This window comes from Onychostoma macrolepis, chromosome 06, assembly GCF_012432095.1.
Source record: "Onychostoma macrolepis isolate SWU-2019 chromosome 06, ASM1243209v1, whole genome shotgun sequence".
NCBI classification, from domain to species: Eukaryota; Metazoa; Chordata; class Actinopteri; order Cypriniformes; family Cyprinidae; genus Onychostoma; species Onychostoma macrolepis.
This window is the reverse complement of record NC_081160.1, coordinates 10,179,234-10,198,338: the sequence shown is the minus strand read 5'-3', so window position 1 is coordinate 10,198,338 and position 19,105 is coordinate 10,179,234. Positions and strand designations below refer to the sequence as shown.

General features: G+C 37.9%; 1 protein-coding gene across 4 annotated transcripts in view; it reads right to left on the bottom strand.

The window, feature by feature from the left end:
- Nucleotides 1–1,048: 1,048 nt before the first annotated feature.
- iqca1 (IQ motif containing with AAA domain 1) overlaps nucleotides 1,049–19,105 on the bottom strand; it is a 42,137-nt gene continuing 24,080 nt past the window's right edge. For 3 of the 4 annotated variants that reach the window (XM_058779105.1, XM_058779107.1, XM_058779108.1), the window contains exons 13-19: nucleotides 18,651–18,733; nucleotides 12,238–12,345; nucleotides 6,092–6,291; nucleotides 3,234–3,320; nucleotides 2,244–2,421; nucleotides 1,871–2,109; nucleotides 1,049–1,733 (exon numbers count right to left, since the gene is read on the bottom strand). In XM_058779105.1, coding sequence (XP_058635088.1) covers nucleotides 1,581–1,733; nucleotides 1,871–2,109; nucleotides 2,244–2,421; nucleotides 3,234–3,320; nucleotides 6,092–6,291; nucleotides 12,238–12,345; nucleotides 18,651–18,733 — 1,048 coding nt within the window. In that variant the 3' untranslated portion in view covers nucleotides 1,049–1,580. Of the gene's footprint in view, nucleotides 1,734–1,870; nucleotides 2,110–2,243; nucleotides 2,422–3,233; nucleotides 3,321–5,340; nucleotides 5,555–6,091; nucleotides 6,292–12,237; nucleotides 12,346–18,650; nucleotides 18,734–19,105 lie in introns of those variants that run through there. The other variant, XM_058779109.1, reaches the window with a different exon arrangement.

Genomic DNA, 19,105 nt, shown 5'->3' with positions numbered 1-19,105 from the left:
ATGCTGTTTTCATATCAAACATGACTTTCTTTCTTCTGTGGAAGACAAAAGAAGATATTTTGAAGAATGTTGCTGGTTACTAATAGTTTTGGTTCCCATTGACTTCCACTGTCTGGACAAAAAATACAATGGAAGTCAATGGGAATGGAAACTGTTTGGTTACCTACATTCTTCAAAATATGAGAAATGCACACAGGTTTGGAATGACATGAGGGTGAGTAAATGATTAGTTTTCACTATCCATTTAACCATTTCACAAATACAAGAGTTCTGGCATGAAACATAGATGGCGCAGTCCGATTGGTCTAACTCAATCTGACCTAATGACATCATTATCACATGGCACAGCTGATTGGTTTTCTCTTGTATCAGCAGCCAATGAGATCACTGCTCAATATTCAAAATCAAATACCTGGCTTTTGTTTGCTGTAGCAGTTAGCAGCGCACTTCAGAAACCCTCCACCTTCCCCAGCTCCACCTGTATAGATCTGCTATGAGGTGATTCATATATGCTATATGGGGGTTATTCATATGTGTTATATTTGCAGAAGTAGTATTTCTTACATGCTCACAGCAACATGTTGTGGATGTATTGGCAGTGGCAAGTCTCGTAGCAGACCTATTCCGCCAAGACCAAATACATTAACATTGTCATGTACATTACCATGCCAATCCCTCCGAGAGTTGTCATGACAGAATAGTAGTTTTATGACCACAAAGTGTCTAAATGCTTTTTGTCTTAATTTTACAGTATAAACATTATATCTATTATTTTATCAATTAAAATTGATAAAATATTTTATGAATTATATTTTGATTAAATTCTGTCTGAAAATTCTCTAAAATAATTGCCCTTTGATTTCATATATTGTTATCCAACACAACCACATTTATACATTATTATGCTTTATATTTTTTATATTATATTATTTATTTTATATTATATTTTAATTAGTGTGACATTCAGATTTCAATGTTTTTGCCAATAATTTCAGGAAATTGTCAAGAGAGAAGATTTCAAGTCAGGTTTGTCCTTTAATGGCTCTCTGGCTTCAGGTCAGGTTTTAATAAATCACATTATTAAAAAAAAAGTACAACAAAATAAATATTAAACAATACACCCAGCTTTGTACTTTATATCATGATAATTTTAACGCAAAAATATATAACCAAACTTTTTTTCCCCCTAAAAAACGATTTAATTTAAAAAAAAAAAAAAGCCAAATTTGCAGCAGAAAACTACAGTGGTACAGCAGTACTAATGCAAAGTCCTTAATTCAAGTATGAAATGTCATAATTAGCCAACAATATAACTGTAGAGAAGACACATGATGCTAACAAAACACACAGATGAGAACCAAAATCAAACAAAAAACACCCCACAAAATGTACTTGTTGAGCAAAAAAGGAAAGGATTAAACACACAGTGCTGGTAGAGATAAGTAGACTCTTTTTTGGGGAGATGTACTCATGCCCTCTGCTGGCCAGAAGAGAAACTGTGGCTGTATTTGAAATTAAGCTCTGATTGGATGACCACAAACTGTGTCACCTGTTTTGTTAGTTTAAAAGAGTGTCCATTTTCACTTCTTTTTCTTTCTCTTTTTAGTCTTTCCCTTCTTTTCTTTCTTTTGTGATTTTCCTCCTTTAGTTTTCCCTTTCTTGTGATCCTCCTCCTCACTGGCCTTGGCTGCTCGTGCCCGTTTTTTGCCCAGAGGTGTCCGGCTGTACCATGCCTATCAATACAGAAAATACAAACATAATGTACACTCATTATATATATATATATATATATATATATATATATATATATATATACAGCTGGGTTCAACACATGCACCCCTCCAGAAAGTATCACAAAAAAAAAACTGACCTTAAAGGCTTCCTCCTCTTCTTTGTAGACAGGATCTTGTCTCGCAAGAGGGGGGATGAACTCCACCGCAGTGAGGGGTCTCTTGGTCTGCTGGTTGAGGCGGTGAGAGTTCAGGACAGTTTGGATCGCCTGAAGGATGTGACCCTGAGTGTAACCATCTGTTACTTTAGCTAGAGAGCTCAGATCCAGCTTAGGGCCCAGCTGAGCACCACCTGCTTGGAGCAGCTCCTTCCACAGAACTAAACATTAAATATACATATGTTTGTCACCTCTTAAATTCATATAATGTACATACAATAAAGCAGATTTTAGAATAGAAATGCAAACTGAACTATATGTCAGCAACTTATATGAAAGACAGATTTTTACTTACTAAATCTTGAAGCATAATCTGGTCTAGGGATCAAAATGATCTTCTTGTAAACTTTACAGAAAGGTTTTATGTCTGCATCAAAAGGTCTACGAGTCGTCCCCACCACTAATACACGGTCCTCCGGTTTAATAGATTTCAGGACCTTTGGCAGGTTTTTCTTTAGTCTTTTGGGTTCCATCTAGAAATGAACAGAATGAAGAAAAAGCTGAACTGAAGAAAACAATACAGTTATGGAGAGATGTTTTTTAGGCCAAAACCTTGAAATGAGATAACATTTTAGCACTTCTGCTTCCATTGTCTCAAAGTCAAGAGTTTTTTTTTTGAATGGGTTTTTGGGTAAATGCCTGAAATAAGGCCTGTGGTTAACACAAGCCTAATATGTTTTCACGTTTTATTCCACAACATGAACATCAGTACCCCCTTTTGATAACTGGAAAAAGCGGCTGCTAACAAGTGTCTAAATATGATTACAGAAGTTGTTGTGGACGTGTAGTTCATTAATAGCCGCCATTTAGCTTTCTACTTACGGCGACTGTATTTAGGCTTCAAAATTAATTTTGTTGTGTTCATTTGTGATCATGAACAAAACATGTAAGAATCATAGTTTTGATGGTGATAAAAAATTACATGGTAAATTTTTTTATTTTTATTTTTTTTTGTTTGTTTATTGAATCAGGGTGATGCTAATTTCCAGGTTGGCCTTTCTATTAATATTATTAATATTAATATTACCACAGTGTGTCTTCATCTTTAACCACAAGAGGTCAGCAGAGGCCACCTCCTCACATTGACAATGTCTTTAAAAATGAGTTTGCATACATTGGAGGACTGTGAATGAAGGACTAAACAAATGAAGAAGAATATCACAGCTGATGGTCTGGTATTAGAGTTGTATGCCAGGATGAATTGAAAGTTATGAGTTTATTTAGTAAGTGTTCTACTGACTGTGAATATAAGCTGACATGACACTCTCCCTGCTGGTAGACAAACCTCTTTCTCCAACTTTGGAACTTTCTTGTAGAATGTTTTCTCAGCATCGCCAATCCAAATGATTGAGGGCTGCAGCTGCCGAGCCACCTGCCAAAACACGACAATGTTCCTCTAACGCAGGCCAAACGGTACAACAACACAAACAATCGTCACCTCTCACTCACAAACAATCACTTATCGGCCAGAGAAGAAACAACACATGACTGTAATCAACACTGCCCCCAAAACACATGGTACCACATTAGTGAAGTGAGTTCATGTTTTAATATCATTTGACTGAAAACAACGCGTCCTGCTCACTACTGATTTACAAAGTTTTCTGTAAATCCCACATATACCTATAAACTATGTTCTCTCTAATTTTCATTGTTGATCAAAACCTAATTTCTGATGAGAAGACCATTTGGCCATCTGAGCAGAACCCCCCAATGTTATTATAATAATAACATTATTATTATAATTATTAATTATTTACTAGAATTTTGGTAGATAATGCTATTTTAAACAGTAACTAAACACACACACACACACACAGACACACATATATATATATATATATATTGGCCAAAATTGTGGGCCAAAATTCCTCCACAGCGATGTGAAAGACTCATTGCCAGTTATCGCAAACGCTTGATTGCAGTTGTTGCTGCAAAGGGTGGCACAACTAGTTATTAGGTTTAGGGGGCAAGCACTTTTTCACACAGGGCCATGTGGGTTTGGATTTTGTTTTCCCTTCATAATAAAAAAAACTTCATTTAAAAACTGCATGTGTTTACTTGTGTTATCTTTGATTAATATTTAAATTTGTTTGATGATCTGAAACATTAAAGTGTGACAAACATGCAAAAAAATAAAAAATCAGGAAGGGGGCCAACACTTTTTCACACCACTGTATATATATGTTAGGTTTTTAGTTACTGTTTAAAATAGCATCATATTAAAGGTATATACACATACATATATATAACATATTTAATATTTATTATATTTGTTATCAGATATCAGTAAATATTCGTTGATTAGTAATATTAGTAATTTTATGTTTATATTTTATATTAATGTTATATACACAAGTTTGTATGTATAGGTTTTTATACTGGAAAATATTTAGCTGCCTTCGTATTTTAGAGGAAGGGGGCATCATACATCCTTGGCATCAAACAGCTAAAAATAGAAGGTCATTCTGGTGTTCTGCATGCATAAAATCTTCGGTCACACTTTATATTAGGTGGCCTTAACTACTATGTACTTACATCAAAAAATAAGTACAATGTACTTATTGTGTTCATATTGTATTTCAAAACACTTTTGCTGCTACTGAGGTGGGATACGGGTAGGTTAGGGACAGGTTTGGTGGTATGGGTAGGTTTAAGGGTGGGTTAAGGTGTAAGGGATGGGTCAACGGTGTAATTATAAATGTAATTACATAAATTAATTACAGATGCAATTACATAAAGGTATTATTAACAATATAAGTACAATGTAAGAACATGCATGTACACAATAAGTGCATTGTACCAAATGATTAATTTAAATGTAAGTACATAGTAGTTAAGGCCTCCTAATATAAAGTGGGACCAAATCTTCATACTGTAGTATACATAGTATATTCTGTAGTAAGTGTTAGTATGCTATAGTAGTACATTTCTGCCTTCTGTCTTAATTTCCTGACAGAAGTCAAATATGGCCTCTGTGGGCTTGTGTGTGTTTGGAAACGGTCAATATATTATAACTCTTTTTAGTACTGCTATGAACTTGAAATCTCTGTAGGCTTCTGTTTTATGATGCAGTCCATAGCGAATTAATCAGCACTGCATATTTTCACACAAGATTTCACAGATTCAGTTCCATAATGAAAATCAATGGATATGGGGATTGCCTCATTCATTTAGCTGTAATTCAAGAAATCACTAGCTCGTTTTTTCCCACACATTTCTGAGTTAGCCCACTGGATTTGCGGATATGTTTTGGCCTCCACAGCAGCAACATCAGAAGTGTATGCGATCAAAAACAGATTAGAAGGAACAGTACTCCCTAAATGAAACTTTCATCTACTGTTTGTAACAAGAGAGATTTGCATTGGGCAAGAATTTGGAGAAGTGATTCATCTCAAAAAGGGCTAAGTGAGCAGGAAGTCATGTTGGCACCTGGTTTTATTCCCAGCATGCATTAGGAGAGGTGCTGAAAGACCACCATCCAACACAATGCTGAGCGCAGAATCTCAGAATCCCCCTGCCTCATCCTGCCTTGTTTATCTGCTGTGCCAGATGCTCTCAGGAACAGTTCTTCAAGTAGAACTTCCAAGCCTGGTATTTCCCTCTCTTAAGGACACAAATACGGTCACAGTAAACTATCCTTGTGGGCAACAGCACAAATTGATATGAGCTGGTCTATGCGCTGCGATTTATTAGTAAAGCTTTATTACTAAATGCAAGAGGTAATGTGGGGATACAGTTTTGGCCTCACAGGTTAAACACGCGAGTTTATTTATGTACAGTACTAAACACTTCTTGAAATGTTAAGCGTCACGTAAACAACGTCTTTTTAAAAGTATTTTGTTACCATGATGACAGAGAGGAACGTTTTTCCATTTGCATTAGTGTTTATGTTTGGAAGTCATGCCAGAATAATTTTCATAAACAGAAAAACATCAAGCAAAACTTGAAATTTCACACCATTTTAGAAGATGTAAAAAATCCTGATGCAAAGCTACAGTACATGCACAGCAATCAATCACATATCAGTTTTTATGACACATGGAGCTAAAAGAAGCTTATGGGGTTTCAACATTGGAATCTTGGCTTTCTATATTCCCAGGAGGTGTATTTTGAGAGAGTCCTCAGATGATTTCTCCTCACCTTGAAGACCACGTGCAGGAGGTATTGCAGTCCGCTTTTGCCTGGATATTTGCCAGCTAGTGTTGCAGGAGAGAGGTCAAATAGGTTCGCCCCAGTCTCGGTGCACAGGGCATGGACCAACATCTTCTTCCCAACACCTGCCGGCCCCGTAAGCAGCAGAGCCCGGATCAGGGGCCCTCTTTCATGGACACACTGAGAGCCTATGGAGACCAGAAGAGGGAGCAGTGAGTGTTCTATCCTTTTTCCATGTTCCCATCGTCGATCTTGACCTCTTACACTTTTATCATCATTAATATTACTGACATTATTCTGCACAAATACTGTATATCAGATAACCATCTGTATACACCAGTGGAATAAGAGTAATTGTTTAAAAGTCCTCTCAAGAGTATTGCGAGATAACTTGCGATATAATATTGTTGTAACAAAGAAGGAAAATCCGCTTTGACTCCAGCTGTTTAAACTCTAATACACCTCACCCAATCATTCATTTATATCTAAAGACAGGGAGGAACTATCCTGCGAACTCTATACTCATTTGATTAGGAAGTCAGATGTCGGCAAAGGTTGATTGCTCTGGCTGCCGGTGCTCAGTGATATAAGAACAATAGTTTAATGGCTCTCTAGGGCTAAGACACAGGTGGTGTGAGATCCTTCTGATGGATGCCGTGGTAAAAGGGCTCCAACTGGACAGAGCTCAGGATGCAGTGAGCGGGCATGAATGTGAGACCACACAGACACACAAACAGAAGCATACACAAACATACGCCTACCAGTACACACACAAACATCCGGCCACACACACACACACACACACATTTGCACAAACAAACACGTCCGCACAGATGGAACGCATGCACGTAACAGGTGCTGTGCAAAATCACGTCTCTGTTCTCAATGAGTCCCAAAAGCACTGTAAATGTATACCGGTGGTCCATTTTTGATAACATTATATTAAGTAAGTCATTACTCACTGAAAATCTTGGCATGCACCCATCTGTTCTTGCTGTGTTCATGATAGAAGTAGCAATGTCTGTTTCATTGTTTTGAGTTGGATCTTTTTAATGAATAAGTTAACTCAGTTCACAAAACTGCTCTGAATGATTAGTTAACAAATTGGAATGATCAAAAATGTTAAATTAATAACAACTTAAATTTCTGTTTGTTCATCACACAAAGTTTTAGCAAATATTATAGTAGATATTAGAATGCTTTTACTTTGTATGGCCTATTCTTAACATAATTTCATGGAGCCAAAGTATTCTTTTTGAAGCTTGAATGTCTCAGTTCATATTCATTGTAAGTGAACAGAAAGAGCATTATCATTCTTCCAAATTATTCTTTTGTGTTCCACGGAAGAATATGAGTTTGGAGTGATATGAAGGTTAGAAAATTATGTCAGAATTCTCATATTTGGGTGGACTACTCCTTGAAGTGAAAAGAAGCATTGTGTAACCCGCCCTGAGATAAGAGGCAGGCATTGAGAGCATAGAAAGAACTGTAGTGATACATGCTCATATTTTGTATGTGAGGGTATTTTTCCTCACATTTCCAGCTTTCTTAGACGTCTCAGAGATAACCAGAAACCATTGCTCTTTAAAGGAATAGTTTACCCAGAAAATAAAATTTGCTGAATATTTACTCACCCTCAAGCAATCCACGTTATTGTAAATGAATTTGTTTCTTCAACAAAACAGATTTGGAGAAGTTTAGCATTGCATCACTTGCTCACCAATGGATTCTGTGTATAAATGGTTGCCGTCAGAATGACAGCTGATAAAAACATCACAATAATCCACAAGTAATCAACATGGCTCCAGTCTATCAGCGAATAGAAAAGCTGTGTGTTTGTAAGAAACAAATCCATCATTAAAACATTTTTCATTTCAAAACATTTATGCTTATTGCATTCTCCAGTGAAAAAAAGTTGTCTCATTTGAATCAGGAGAGAAATATGCGCAGATCATGTACTCATATTTTGTCCAGAAGGGATGGTTTAAAATGAAAATGCCTTGATGGATTTGTTATTAAAAAAACACAGTTTTTCACTCCATAAGAAGTTAATTGATGGACTGGAGTTGTGTTCATTACTCATGGATTAATCTTTTGTGAGCAGGTGATGTACTGCTATATTTCGCAAAATCTGTTCTGATAAAGAAACAAACTCATCTACATCTTGGATGGCCTAAGGGTAAGTCAATTTTCAGCTAATTTTCTTTCAAATCTGTAAGCAGCAGGGGGCGATACAAACAGAAAAATCACCACCAGGGTGCCAGGTGTGTGTTGCATGAGTAGGGCATAGGTTACATCCTAATTCAAAAACTATCCTAAATAATATTAGAATTTAATTTAAATTAGAGTTAACCTGTCTAAAATCATAATCAAGTGGTATAATACTTTTTGTGTGCTTATGTACATGCTTTTTGGGCTATTGTCCACATGAAGAAAGGATGAGTTTGTAATGCTTTACTTTTGACTTTTTCTTTTTTTTTGAAGTTGAAATCTGTCAAGGAATGCAAAGCCAAAGCTGCTGCTGCATTTTTTTCATTATACAAAGTTAAAAGTTAAGAAATACTATTACTTATAAGGTAATAAGCTCAATTTAGCTATCAAGATACAGTACCTGAATACTGTTTCACTAGACTGGCACAAACAAGGCTCAGTTGTCTCAACTGGACAGTTAGGTTGGCACACAGTTGTTTTTGTAAGCTGATTAAGAATTTAAGAAAATATTTATAAAGACTGTAGGAGTTCCAGCTGTGTCTCAGGTATGAATCTTTGGAATTAATCATTTGAACAAAATAGCTTTCTAGTGTACAAATGGTTCCAGTAAAATAAACACCATGAGTTTTGCATGTGGTTCAATGGAGAGTTCAACTTTCTAGGCCAGTAAGCGCCCCCTTGAGGAAGCTAATTTGTCTCTCATAGAAAAGTTTCATAGGTTATTAGCCAACCATTGCTGCACGTTCAAATGTATGGACTTCACCATCACCAGCGAAGTTCCTACTGTTATTGCGCATTGTAAAAGTGCAGTAGGGAGCACAGCCTATGTTTATGCGTGAATGAATGTGCATCTGCGTGTACACTTCCCTAGCACCACGTTTTAAACATGATTATGATTAAAAACTAAATTACACTTCCTAATCTCCCCCAACAGCTCTGTTAAAAGGGCCATTGTGTTATGGAGGAAGTCCATTTGACCTTAAAATATCTGCAAAGTTTATCAAGTATAAAATGGTTTACAGACAAGCTCAGTGAAGGACAGACACTGTGAGAACCTTTGCTTTTCTATAACCACCTACAAAGTGGTTGTTCTAAACAACAAAGTTCATGTATTTCACACTGTCCCAATTAACAACTGCCATTTTTGATATGCTCAAATCAGACTTACTCGAGTCCGCCCAGTAAAATGGTTTGAGTGATTATATTTCTAGGGATGGATAGGTAATAACACAAGAAAGAAAAGAAAAGAATGTAAGAAAGTTTAATCTAGTGGGTAGATCTAAGAAGACTTGATCTCTTTAGAGAGACGCATATCTCAGGCTGAGGCAGGACAATTATCAAAACTACATAAATCTAGGATTTATGTCTTATTAGAAAGCACACACTGAGTAGGAATTGAGAAAGTGGATAATGAATCTAACGATTAATCTTTCCTCTCTCTCTTTGTTCCTCTTTTTATCAAGCTTAGACCAGAATGATTTTCTCTGTTGGCTAATGTTGGTTTATATTTATTTGGTGCACCAGTTTTGCTTCTAGGATAATGAAATGTCTGAAGAAACAAACAAAAATGTCCTTTAAATGTCCATTAAAACTGTTCCAAACTATTAACTCCAAATGCAAAGTTTTTTTTTTTTAAATGCATAAACAGCATTTAACAGTCTAACATGTAAAAACACTAGGCCAGATATTGTATTAGCATTAGTCAAATTAGAAAGTAACTTGTGCCAAAATGCTGCTAAGTTTGATGAGCCACAGTCTTTGACATCAATGACAAAAGATAGGGAAGATTTTTGTCCACCTTTCTGAAGTCAAGTCAAGTCACCTTTATTTATATAGCGCTTTTACAATACAGATTGTGTCAAAGCACTTAACAGTATCAAATTGGAGGATAGAGTGTCAGTAATGTATAATGATAAGATTAAACACTCAATTTTCAGTTAAAGGCATTTCACAACAAAATGGAAGTAGCGACAGATTGGTTTTTGATCTTGTGATGCACATCCTGAAGAATTATCAGGAAAGAAAAAATGTGGGGACGTGGTTCTATGCATCGATTGATGATTAGGTTTTGAGATTTTGGCCATTGCTCTCAAAAGTAGATGCAGATGAAAGTGAGCTTGTAGAGGTGAGGTAAAAAACATTTGAATTATCAGTTATAAAAACTGAATTATTCACAATAAGATAATATTGCGCTTAGAAAACAAACAGGGTGAATTTTCATTTCATGCAGACAAAGTTGATTTTCTTTGCTCTGCTTTTGCTTTATTGGGAGCAATCCAGGTTTGTACTTGCAGGGTAGACGATCTGTTACCCTCCTCTGGGAATGCCGCAATGAGGGACCTCTGGAGAGACATCGCACTCTCTTATACCACAGGGATCTTTAGGGATATAGATGTCCTGACTCCTGTGTGTGATTGTTTTGCCGCTGCTGACTGATGCGTCTTTGTTTTAGCACTGAACTCTGTTTATGTGGTAACCCTTTTCTGCCTAGGGCCGCGAATCACTGAGGGAGAGTCTAACTCTCCCTGCAAAGTGTTGTTAAGGTTACAGCCCACCAGGACAGCGTGTGTATGATCTGCCTGATCCCTGTGCTGATCCCACTGAGCCCATGCTGGGTTATTAAATGAGAAGTGAGTGGTATAGCATGAATGTAGCTATTGATTCTGTGATACGGGACACCAGGCATTGCTATGGCAATGAAGCATTTGCTCCAGAGAAAGTTACAAAAGACCATGAGCTGCTTATTAGGGTCAAGTACAGTTCAGAAGGGCAGCTAGAGTGTGTTCTGTTACCTACTCTAACACACACACACACACACACACACACACACACCCACCCAAATGTGTGCATGGATCTGATAGTACTGCTCCTGAAAAATTGATGTGAGCCACTATAGTTCCCTAGACTTCACTAAGTTCCCTAGAGGTTCTTAAGCGCAATGGTGGTATTTTTACCCTCAAAAGCCTCTTCATTATTATAGCGTCAAGTTGTTTGGTGCTTCATAATGCATTCGGGTCAGCTTTGTTCATTTTTGGAAGAGATACATAAAAACATTTTTCAAAATGCCTAGGTTTTAATACAGAAACAAAACTTTGGAGGGGGGGGGGGATTTTTTGCAGTCATCAATGAATTTGAATAGAACAGTTTCAAAAATACAGTAAAAATAAAATATTTTATATATTGTAAAATATATAGCCTACACACACACACACACACACACACACCATCATGAACTGAATTTTGTTGATGAACATGAATATGCATGCCTATTGATAAACCACTGCAGCATGAAAAAATCATTGCCTTTTTCATCTGAAAGTGAAAGTTTATGTGAATGTTTTAAAACATTAATAAGTAATATTAATGGTTTTGTTAATACTGGTCATTATCAGGTCTGGACTGTATGCTCTTAACATTTTCATATGAAGATATATTCAAATAAAATGTCTCATGATTATAAATTTTTTTGCATCACAGTGTTTACATTTAAATTTTAAAGTTTAAAATTATTTCTCAATTTTTTAAATGAATAAAAAAGGGGTAACTGTAGTAATAACATGGTTATACATGGTAACAATTAAAACTAATACTTTGCACTCACTTATTAATGAAAGTTATTGATCAAATACAATATGGATTTTGTTATTATTTTATGACTGTTTTACAAGGCTAATGTTCTTTGGAATGCAAAAATGAGCTAGATTGTGAATGTGTTGTGGGTATAAATGTTTACATAAATATATAAATAGTTATTTAGGAATATTTATCTCTCATTTTGCAGGCCAGCAAAACATACGTCATTCGACTTGAGTAGTCACCAGAGTAGTACCAGACACCAGGTGTTTTTGTGCATTTTTATAATGACTAAAATGAAGGGAAGCAGTGTTGACTTGGCCTGACTAGTCAGAGCTGGTTACACTCACCCAGAGGCAGGACGCCATACAGTGCGATGAGCTGTCTGACATCAGAGAGAGATGGCATGGGCTCAATATCTGCTTGCCGCAATGTTGTGCCCAGGTAACTATACTCACCTAGAGAGACAAGGAAAAACATATGCCAGAGTGTTTTACATATGTTATCAAACATCAGACATCAATGGCTACTTGCCAGCATTGCATCACATCACTGTTACAACCCTGGTTTCCATGGAATGGAAAAAAAAACAATGTCAGAGGAACAAAGTTGTTCCATCACATAGCAGTCGATGTGGTTTCTATACTTGAAATGCCACACCCTGTTCCTGTAAGAAGACACTAAACAGAAACTAAATTTTAAGGCTTCATTTTTGTGCCATTTTAGAGCAATATTAGGTTGCTACGCTGTGCAGTTGAACCGTTGATGAGTCATAAAATCCATTGTGATACACACACGTTCACAGGGATGTGATTCAGCACTGCGCACGTGTCTGTGATCAAGTCGCTTTAGCAGTAAAACCCAGTTTGAAGCCCTGGCCAATGCATTGCATCATAAACCATCATTTACGCTGCTATACAACTGAGTTAACTGATTTCAATGTGCGTGTGAGATGTAAGAAATAGCAACACATGAAAACCACTCAAAGCAGTGTTTGTAAGTTGTTCTAGGAAAGACCCCTCAATGTACAATAAATGTTCACTTCAAAGCTACAGCTCTTGAGATTGGACTTTATGTATTTTAGCTATACTAATTATTTCCAAGAATTATCAGCAGGAATACTGAAATGTTTAGAAGACAAATGACTTCAGAGGAAGTTTGGAGTCTATAAGTGTGACCACAGCCATTGAACTGGGACAAGAGTCTCTCTTTTCATGTGGCATTGCACTGTGCCAGGAAACAGAGGGGAGGGAATAATTCTTAAGGGGCCTTCAACTTCTTGTGCCAAATGAAGATCTAGTCTTTTCTGGTACCACTGACAGAGCGGACTATAAGATCTGATTGTCCAATAATAAGAATAATACTACTAATAAATAAATAAATGAATGAATGGTTACAAAAAATGAAGTGACAGTTAATTTGTTTTGTTTCGTTTTTTATAATAAATTTATCCAAGAAAAAACAATGAAATAAATAATCCATTTATTTAAATATGCTTAACTTTTCAAAGTATAATTATAGTTCGTAATAGTTTCATAGCTCTAAAATTTGTTTGATACTTGATATGCCGTTATACTTTTAATTAATTTTAGTTAAATACTTAACATTTATTATTATAACAAATATGTACACCATTTATAGACTACACAATTAGAAGAAAATATGTCATACAACTGAAATGTTTACATCTTCTTGTAATGTTTAGTTTAAGCAGGATAGTTCATCCATGAATAAACATTCAGTCATCACTCACTCACCCTTATATGTCTTTCCAAACCTGTATGACTTTCCTTGTACTGTGGAACATAAAATACTGCAGGTCTTTTACACTGCAGGTCTTGATGCACAATTCCAATTTATCGACTATATCTTATTCTTTTGATGACCAGTTTACATCATCTTTTTAAAGTGATCCGTATCCAATATATTTACACTATATACTTGGCTAACCTTAGGCCTGAAAGGAAGTAAAAATGGCACGATTTGCAGTTATCGCAGTTGGTGTTCACTTGAGTTGATGTCATTTGCCATATAGCTAAAGCTGTAAAGCCAACTCCTTGTTACAAATATGGTAGAACCATTACCTCTACCACAAAAGACTGCTTTATAAATAATCTCTCTGACTTATCTCAGTTCCTCAGCATATCCAATAGCTCAGAACAACTTGATGATGTAACTGAAACTATGGACTCTCTCTTTTCTAGCACTTTAGATGCGGTTGCTCCTTTACGCTTAAGGAAGATTAAGGATAAGTGTCCAACACCGTGATATAATGAGCACACTCGCGCCCTAAAGAGAGCAGCCCGGAAAATGGAGCGCAGATGGAGGAAAACTAAACTAGAGGTATTTCGTATAGCTTGGCGGGAAAGTACCCTATCCTACAGAAAAGCATTAAAAACTGCTAGATCTGATTACTTTTCGTCTCTTCTAGAAGAAAACAAACATAACCCTCGGTATTTATTCAATACAGTGATTAAATTAACGAAAAGTCAAGCATCAACAGGTGTTGGCATTTCCCAAGAACATAGCAGTAATGACTTTATGAACTACTTCACTTTCAAGATCGATACTATCACAGATAAAATTGTATCCTTGCAGCCGTCAGCTACAGTATCACTTCAGATAGCGCACTATAGATCCCCTGAGGAACAATTCCATTCATTCTCTACTGTGGGAGAGGAAGAATTGTATAAACTTGTTAAATCATCTAAACCAACAACATGTATGTTAGACCCGATTCCATCTAAACTACTAAAAGAGCTGCTTCCAGAAGTCATAGATCCTCTTTTGGCTATTATTAATTCATCATTGTCATTAGGATATGTCCCCAAAACCTTCAAATTGGCTGTTATTAAGCCCCTCATTAAAAAAACACAACTTGACCCCAAAGATCTAGTTAATTACAGACCGATCTCAAATCTCCCTTTTCTGTCAAAGATACTAGAAAAGGTAGTATCCTCACAATTATATTCCTTCCTAGAGAAAAATGATATCTGTGAGGAATTCCAGTCAGGATTTAGATCTTATCATAGTACTGAGACTGCTCTCATTAGAGTTACAAATGACCTGCTTCTATCATCTGATCGTGGTTGTATCTATTTATTAGTTCTACTGGATCTTAGCACTGCGTTCGACACTATCGACCACAACATTCTTTTGAATAGACTAGAAAACTTTGTTGGCATTAGTGGAAGCGCCTTAGCATGGTTCAAATCGTACTTATCTGACCGCCATCAGTTCGTAGCAGTGAATGAAGAGTGTGACGAGTCGATTGCCCTCCCCCTTTTCTTCATCACCACCCCGTCCCTTATTCGCCGCCCTTCACCAGGCTCCCGACGGGAGTGGGTGTGTGAGAGAGGAGGGGCGTAGGAACAGCGAGGGCTGGCGGCGTGTGATGAGGCACAGCTGGACTGAATGAAGCCTCATCACCGCCGCTGTTAAATGCCAAGCACGCCTCTCCTCGGGAGACCGGTCTCTTCCCCCGTGCATGCACGCTGGTGTCCTCGTGGGTCCAGGAAGGGTGCGTTGAGGGACGTCGTGCCACCAGAGATGTGAGCCGCAGGATCCAGAGTCAGGATGAAAGCCGCACCCGTATTACGGCCGACGGGCCAGGATGCCGGGCCGTTCAAGTCCCGCCAAAGGCAGAGGAAGAAGAGGAAGAGCCGCCGCTCAGAAGAAGCCGCCGCCCCTCGTAACCGGACCAGAGCGGGAGCGCGTGCGGCCACCGGACTCCGCCCCTTCCCTGGACCCTTCCTCCTGGAACACTGCCCTCCTTCACAAGCCCCGTAGCACAACGAGGACACCAGATCCCCTGTTTCGTTTGGACACTTCTTCCCCCTTAGACACTTTATTTTATTGATTTTTGTTTAATAAAAGCCTCTCCAAGGCCTGACGCCACACCCACTGTGTCTGTCGTTGGCTCCTCCCGTCACAAGAGGTATCATATCGAACACAAGTGCAGTATGGAGTACCTCAAGGCTCAGTACTAGGGCCGTTACTTTTCACGCTCTATATGTTACCCTTGGGAGATATTATCAGGAGACATGGTGTTAGCTTTCACTGTTATGCTGATGATACTCAGCTCTATATTTCTTTGTGGCCCGGTGAAACACACCAAATTGAGAAACTAACGGAATGCATAGTCGATATAAAAAACTGGATGACGAGTAATTTTTTACTGCTAAATTCTGAAAAAACAGAGGTGTTAATTATTGGACCTAAAAACCCCACATGTAATAACCTAGAACATTATCTAACACTTGATGGCTGCTCTGTCAATTCCTCTTCATCAGTCAGGAACCTAGGTGTGCTGTTTGATAGCAATCAAGCCATGTTTCTAGCATCTGTAAAACTGCGTTTTTTCATCTCAAAAGCATATCTAAATTGCGACCAATGCTCTCAATGTCAAATGCAGAAATGTTAATTCATGCGTTTATGACCTCAAGGTTAGACTATTGTAATGCTTTATTGGGTGGTTGTTCTGCACGCTTGATCAACAAACTACAGTTAGTCCAAAATGCAGCAGCTAGAGTCCTTACTAGAACCAGGAAATATGACCATATTAGCCCGGTTCTGTCAACACTGCACTGGCTCCCTATCAAACATCGGATAGATTTGAAAATCTTGTTAATTACTTATAAAGCTCTGAATGGTTTAGCTCCTCAGTACTTGAGCGAGCTCTTATCACATTATAGTCCTCCACGTCCACTGCGTTCTCAAAACTCTGGCCGTTTGATAATACCTAGAATATCAAAATCGACTGCGGGCGGCAGATCCTATTCCTATTTAGCACCCAAACTCTGGAACAATCTACCTAACACTGTTCGGGAGGCAGACACACTCTTGTCAGTTTAAATCTAGATTAAAGACCCATCTCTTTAGCCTGGCTTACACATAACACACTAATACACTTCTATTATTCAAATCTGTTAAAGGATTGTTAGGCTGCATTAATTAGATCAACTGGAACCGGGAACACTCCCCATAACAATGTACTCGTTACATCGTAAGTAGAATGGCATCTACGCTAATATTTGTCTGTTTCTTTCCTATTCTGTTTCTCAGTCCGTATCCGATCAGATGGTGGATCAGCACCAAGAGATGATGTCTGCAGCCCTGATCGTCAGCGGAGACCAGGACACCCAGATGACCCCCAGAGACATATCCCCAGCGAAAACCTCGATTAAATACAATAAAACTAAAAAATATAACAAAATAACTAAAATATAATAAAATACCTAACTACATAATACTACTATTGTTAGAAATTGCAACAAAATTAAAATAGAAATATAAACTTTTGAACTGCGGGTTTCGTCTGGTCAGAGGAGAACTGGCCCCCCGACTGAGCCTGGTTTCTCCCAAGGTTTTTTTTTTCTCCATTCTGTCACAGAGGGAGTTTTGGTTCCTTCCCGCTGTCGCCTCTGGCTTGCTCAGTTGGGGACACTTAGGGTGAATCCCATTTCTCTGTCTTACCCCTTCCCCTTCCCCTACCCCTTCGTCTTACCCCTAGCCCTTGTCCCTCGAAACCGAGTGGTAAGCGCTAGGGGTGAAAACATACCACTATGAAATGAGACACCACTTGGTTACGGTTACGTCATCATACACCGTCGCTAGCTGGCTGCTACATCACCAGAGCCGACAAGTGTTGATCACAAACTTTGGATCGTTTTACAAACTTGTTAAAACTGTAGATATGCATGAAGTCCATTCAAGGCTAGTCTGCGGGACTGTTGTGCAAATCAGCAATGTAATGTTAGCGTAGCAAACTAGCGATTTTTTAAAAACGTTTCAATTAAGAACATGGTTGCAAATATATATGTACAGGACTGTCTAGAGCACAAAACAAGACTGTCGCAATTTTTAAATAAATTATTTAAGCCGAAAATACTTGAATACTTGATGATCTGGTGTGTGTTCTGGGTACCCCTTGGTTTCAAGTAAGCTCGTGAAAATTCTTGGTTTTAAGGGGTATCTACCACTTCCCCTTAGCCCTACCCCTCGATCAAAACGAGAATTGGGATAGCCCTTACTCTCACGTGAACGCGCAAAACTAAGGGGAAGGGGTAAGGGGAAGGGGTAAGACAGAGAAATGGGATTCACCCTTAATTTCTAGCGATTATCGCCGATTTGATTGCACAGATACTATTTAAACTAAACTGAGCTAGACAATGACACCTCTGAATTCAATAATGAAATGCCTTTAACTGAAAATTGAGTGTTTAATCTTATTATACATTACTGACACTCTATCCTCCAATTTGATACTGTTAAGTGCTTTGACACAATTTGTATTGTTAAAAGCGCTATATAAATAAAGGTGACTTGACTTGACTGTCTCTTTTTCAATGATGTACAACTCGCATTGACAGGGAAATATCTGATCTGTCCACTTACATGACAGATGCAAATGCACGTGTCTGATTCATAACAGAGTTATTTCCACATTTGAATGAGGCCTGAAACTGATCTGAGAATGTTGGAACCCATGTGTTTTTTTCCTGCTTACATGTTCGTGGGTCATATCTGATCTGTGCCACATGGGCACAAAAAAAAAAATCAGAATTGGGATACTTGAACCATGTAATGTAAATGCAAAATAAACTAAGTCATATGGGTTTGGAATGACAGGATAAGGGTAATGATCATTTATGTCAATGCAGAATTGACCAAATTAAACCAGTTTTGGGTCAGGTAATTACAGAATGTCCGAGACTAAAAAGAAGTGACTGTTATCTCAGTGGTGATTGTGTTTGGTTTTTACCAATGTAATCTGACAACTTGATGTTCTTTGGCCTGATTATGAAGCCTTCCATTACAAGCTCCTCATACAGAGATTCTATGGTCCTAGAGGGAAAACAAAAAGAGAGGTAGACAGAAAGTTTAGGAGAAAGAACAAGAGAAAGAGCATTGCAAAACAAGAGAGCAAACTGATCAGTCATGCTGTGTATCTGACGCAACCTTCTATTACATCACAGCGTTCAAAGCCAGCCATGAATTCTTCTGCTCCACATGGACGTCCGCCATTTACCCCCTGAGCTCCAAACCCTGACACTCACAACGCCTGGGCACTTTCCAAAGACACAATCCCTCTCTTGTAGAGCTCTCTCAGTGCACTGGTGTCTAACATATGATCTACATCTCCCAGTGCAAACAGTGGCAGGGGTCAAATGTGCGCTTTTAGCAATGATTAAACTACATTACAATATTCTTGTGAAA